This window comes from Nematolebias whitei, chromosome 12, assembly GCF_014905685.2.
Source record: "Nematolebias whitei isolate Nwh7 chromosome 12, NemWhi1, whole genome shotgun sequence".
Taxonomy (NCBI): domain Eukaryota; kingdom Metazoa; phylum Chordata; class Actinopteri; order Cyprinodontiformes; family Rivulidae; genus Nematolebias; species Nematolebias whitei.
The window spans coordinates 42,267,794-42,271,733 of NC_056509.1; the positions used below are offsets into that span (position 1 = coordinate 42,267,794).

At 41.1% G+C, this 3,940-nt stretch overlaps 1 protein-coding gene across 1 annotated transcript in view; it reads left to right on the forward strand.

Annotated features, from left to right (window-relative positions):
* The window catches only part of knl1 (kinetochore scaffold 1), a 5,919-nt gene extending 2,428 nt beyond the window's left edge, over positions 1–3,491 (forward strand). The window contains exons 7-11 of the mRNA XM_037685189.1: positions 939–1,043; positions 1,134–1,234; positions 2,862–2,927; positions 3,063–3,172; positions 3,366–3,491. Coding sequence (XP_037541117.1) covers positions 939–1,043; positions 1,134–1,234; positions 2,862–2,927; positions 3,063–3,172; positions 3,366–3,491 — 508 coding nt within the window. The remainder of the gene's footprint in view (positions 1–938; positions 1,044–1,133; positions 1,235–2,861; positions 2,928–3,062; positions 3,173–3,365) is intronic.
* Positions 3,492–3,940: the final 449 nt, after the last annotated feature.

Here is a 3,940-nt window from a genome sequence, read left to right on the forward strand (position 1 = left end):
ATAATATTATAATAACTATTATTGTAATAACTATATTATAATAACTATTATAATAACTATTATAACTATAATATTATAATAACTATTATTGTAATAACTATATTATAATAACTATTATAATAACTATATTATAATAACCATATTGTTATAATAACTATATTATAACTATAATATTATAGTAACTATTATTATAATATTATAGTTATTATAATAACTATATTATAATAACCATATTATTATAATAACTATTGTTATAATAACTATATTATAATAACTCTAATATTATAATAACTGTAATATAATAACTATAATAATCCACTGACTCGTGTTAATAAACAAGAAATCTTATCTTCCTTTCTTTGAAATACGTTTTTAAATCATGTCAAACTAATTTGCTTACAAAAGCAGTAAAAGCTTAATAAAAAAAAAAGTCTTATTTGTTTTTTCGGGTTCGAGCCTGTAATTGCAGTTAATTGGTCGGTTTCGGGTCGGGCTCAGAAAAAATAAAAGGTTCGCGCTGAGCCGGGTCAGATTTTTTAGTCTCGAATGCAACTGTATCGTAAATTAACCTAACGGCTCAAGAACGGCAGCACGATTACAGAATGGGGCTTGTTGCTACAGTTCATCTTTTATTTTTTCTTTTAGAAATGAATGCAGTGACAGAGGAAGACTCTAAAGACAAAAAGTGTTTAAAAACTCTGCAGGAAGGTAACTTATTAAAATAATTTTATTTTATTAGACTTGACCTGAACCAGGCGCTGAGTTTTGCTTTAATTTATTACAGAATTTACAAAAATCACCGAAGCTGTCGCTGACAGGGACAGGTGAGTTTTTATTTTTTTAAGTTTTATAAGACTGTGAGTAAATTACCTGTACTGGCTGTTGGTGTTCTGGTAAATGTTTGAAAAACCTCAGCTGTTTATTTTGTATTATTTTAGACAAATTGCTGAGCTGAAGCTGCAGAAGGAGCAGAATTCAAGTACGCTAAAGAAGCTGAAAACTGAGACGAAGAACCTGCAGAGCAGAATCGACACGCTCCATCTGTCAGTATCTTCTTAGTCAGGAGGTTTTAGTTGCAGCTCGAGACTTCTTCTGTACAAAAAGACGCCAACGTGCCGCGTTTCTTTCGTCAGGTTGAATGAGTGGCGGCTCAGAGACACGGTGGACGACTGTACGACCTACACTTTTCTTCACAACACCCTGCTCCTGCAGCTGACGTTTGAAAAGCTCCATGGTAGGATTTTCTGTTTGTCTCGCGCTCTTTGGTTCAACAGAAGTGTCTTTAACGTTTGGACCGATCTGCACCTCAGGGCACTTTCGTTACGGTCGTGTCTCTCTGGGCTGTGACGGTGAACAGGATTTGTAATGGACTCTCTGAAGCGTTTTGAAACGTGCGCTGTGGTTCAGTTTCCTCGGAGGCTCGCAAACTTGTCGCTGGAGATGTGAGCATGTTCAAAATATTGTTGCAACTAAGGGTGGCCCGATTCCGGTTTTTATCAAACAGAGTACGAGTACCGTATTCTCCGCCGTACATGTCGCGCCACCCTCCCCCTATTGGGGGAGTGGTGGCGCAGAGGTTAGAGAGGTGGGCTTGTGATCCGAAGATCGCCGGTTCACGCCCCGGCCCCGACAACATCAAAATTGTGGGTGGGGTAGGTGAAACACCCACACTTGCCCCCACCCTCATTCGCCCCACTCTGGGCCAATGAGCAAGGCCCTTAACCCCCACCATGTGCTCCCTAAACAGGTCTCTCTTGAAAATGAGTTCTCGTGGCTCAATGAGACTACCTGGATAAATAAAGGCTAAATGAAAAAAAAAAAAAAAAAGTGGAAAAATCCATAAATAAGTCGCATCTATTACGTCACCGCTGACGATCCAGAAACGTGGGCCGGTGTTTTGCCAAAAATCGATTGGCTGCCAAATGGCAGCCGTGGGAGCGTGCACGGGAGGACTTTAACAAGAATTTAACAAGATTAACACTTAAAAACAATTATTTGTTTGCTCAAAATTATAGTAAAGGTGCGTCTCAGTTGAACTTTTACTTAATTAATGCACTTTGATAGTCAAATTAGCTGCATTTCAACAGGGCGGCGCAGCGAAATGAAGCTGAATTGACGGTTGCTCCAGGCGAGCTGGATGAAGGTGGCAGGCTATGGCAAGCTGATTGTGTCATTAATAACCACTTTTCCCTATTACATGACACAACGGCATGCCGTACTACTCGGGTGCCATCTAGCGGCTGAAAACGGTAGTGTTCAATATTTTCAATGTCTGAATGAAAACGCTCACATCTCAGCCATAAATTGGTTTATAAATATGGGGAAAATCCATAAATAATTCGCTTGAGTGTATAAGTCGCAGGGCATGCAGATTATGCAACAAAATAAAAGCAATTTATAGGCCGAAAATTATGGTGCTTGTGTTGAAACTGCTGTTATTCACCCCTCCTTGACAGTTGACCTGAGCACAGCAGACAATCTACTTTTTTAACATCATCTGTGGTTATCTTAAAATATTTCCAAACTGCAGAGGTGGCTATGAAATGAACATTTCATTGCATTGTTGACCTCCTGCATATGGCAAATAAACAACATAACATGTTCACGGCCAAGAATACAGTTTTGCGAGCCGTGCACTCACCAACGACCTGTAATTTCAAACACTGGCTGCTCAGAACTCGACCACACAACTCAGAGGTCGCAAACTAAAACTTCTGTAAGAATGCAACAGAAAATCTGCAAATCTCACAATTCTGAGTCTCCGACCTCTACAGCTAGTTCCTGCTTTACACCCCTTCCCTAACGTTAATAATGGCACACCCCCCTTTAACATCTTTTAAAATCTTTTCTTGTTTTTGAAGGGAACGATGCTGGCAGCGGGTCTGAGAGGAAGATGACAAACGTTTCCTTCAGATTCGATCTCGATGGTGAGAAGAATAAACCTCTAAACCTTAAAGTTCAAACTCAACGGTCCTTTGTGCACGTTTACGGACCATCGGCGCCTGTAATATGTTCGACATGTTTATATCTGGCCTTGTGAATAAATCCTGTTGTCTTGCCAGGCGACAAGTCGCAGTTCCACGCCTGCCTTGTTCACAAACTGGTCTCCCAGCACATCGAGGGCCAGTCGTCCTGGGTGGACAAATACCCAACAAGTAGACACGTTCCGAAGGTGAGGAGGGCCAGCAGAGGCGTTCTGTCTCGTAACGTCTCGTTCACGTTAAGACTCCTCTAAGTTCCATAGATTTGAGGTTTAACGGTCTGTTTATAGGAGCGCATTAACGAGACGCGTCTGACAAACGGAGAAGAATAACTCTGTCAGTTAGACGAGATGTTTCAGCAGAACTCTTTGTGTTTCCGTTCAGCTGCTCCACGACGTGAGCCTCGTGGTGAGTCCCTTCCGTCTGCTCGGAGAGGAGCTGCGTCTGCTGAAAACGTGGGGAGCTCTTCGATTTGATATCCTCGATATCGGCCGCAGGGAGACTGAGTAAGCAGGAACAGTATTGTTTGCTACTGTTTTTATTGTGGAGTTGGTGAAAAGGCTGGGCTTCTCTAAAGGTAACGCTCGCAGGAATTACTGTAACTATAACTAGTATGAAGGTGGCACTCTGTGGGCTCTGGAGAGACTGTAGGTCGACACGGTTGGCCACAGGAAGTGTCAATCAAAAGGGGAGGATCTACACAGCCATTTTGACATCACATAAATTTTAATCCCCTAGCACAGGGGCGTCCAATGTGCGGTCCGAGGGCCGTTTGCGGCCCTTGGAGTGATTTTCTGCGGCCCTCGACTACAATTAAGGAATGTAATAATTTTGACCCACAGGCTTAACAGGTGTTTGCAGATTTAGACCTTTAGGTTTAATATGGATACTTTTTAAATATAATTTTTAGGTTTAACAGCAAAAAAATATAAAAAATAATGTTCTCAAAATGAGCTAAA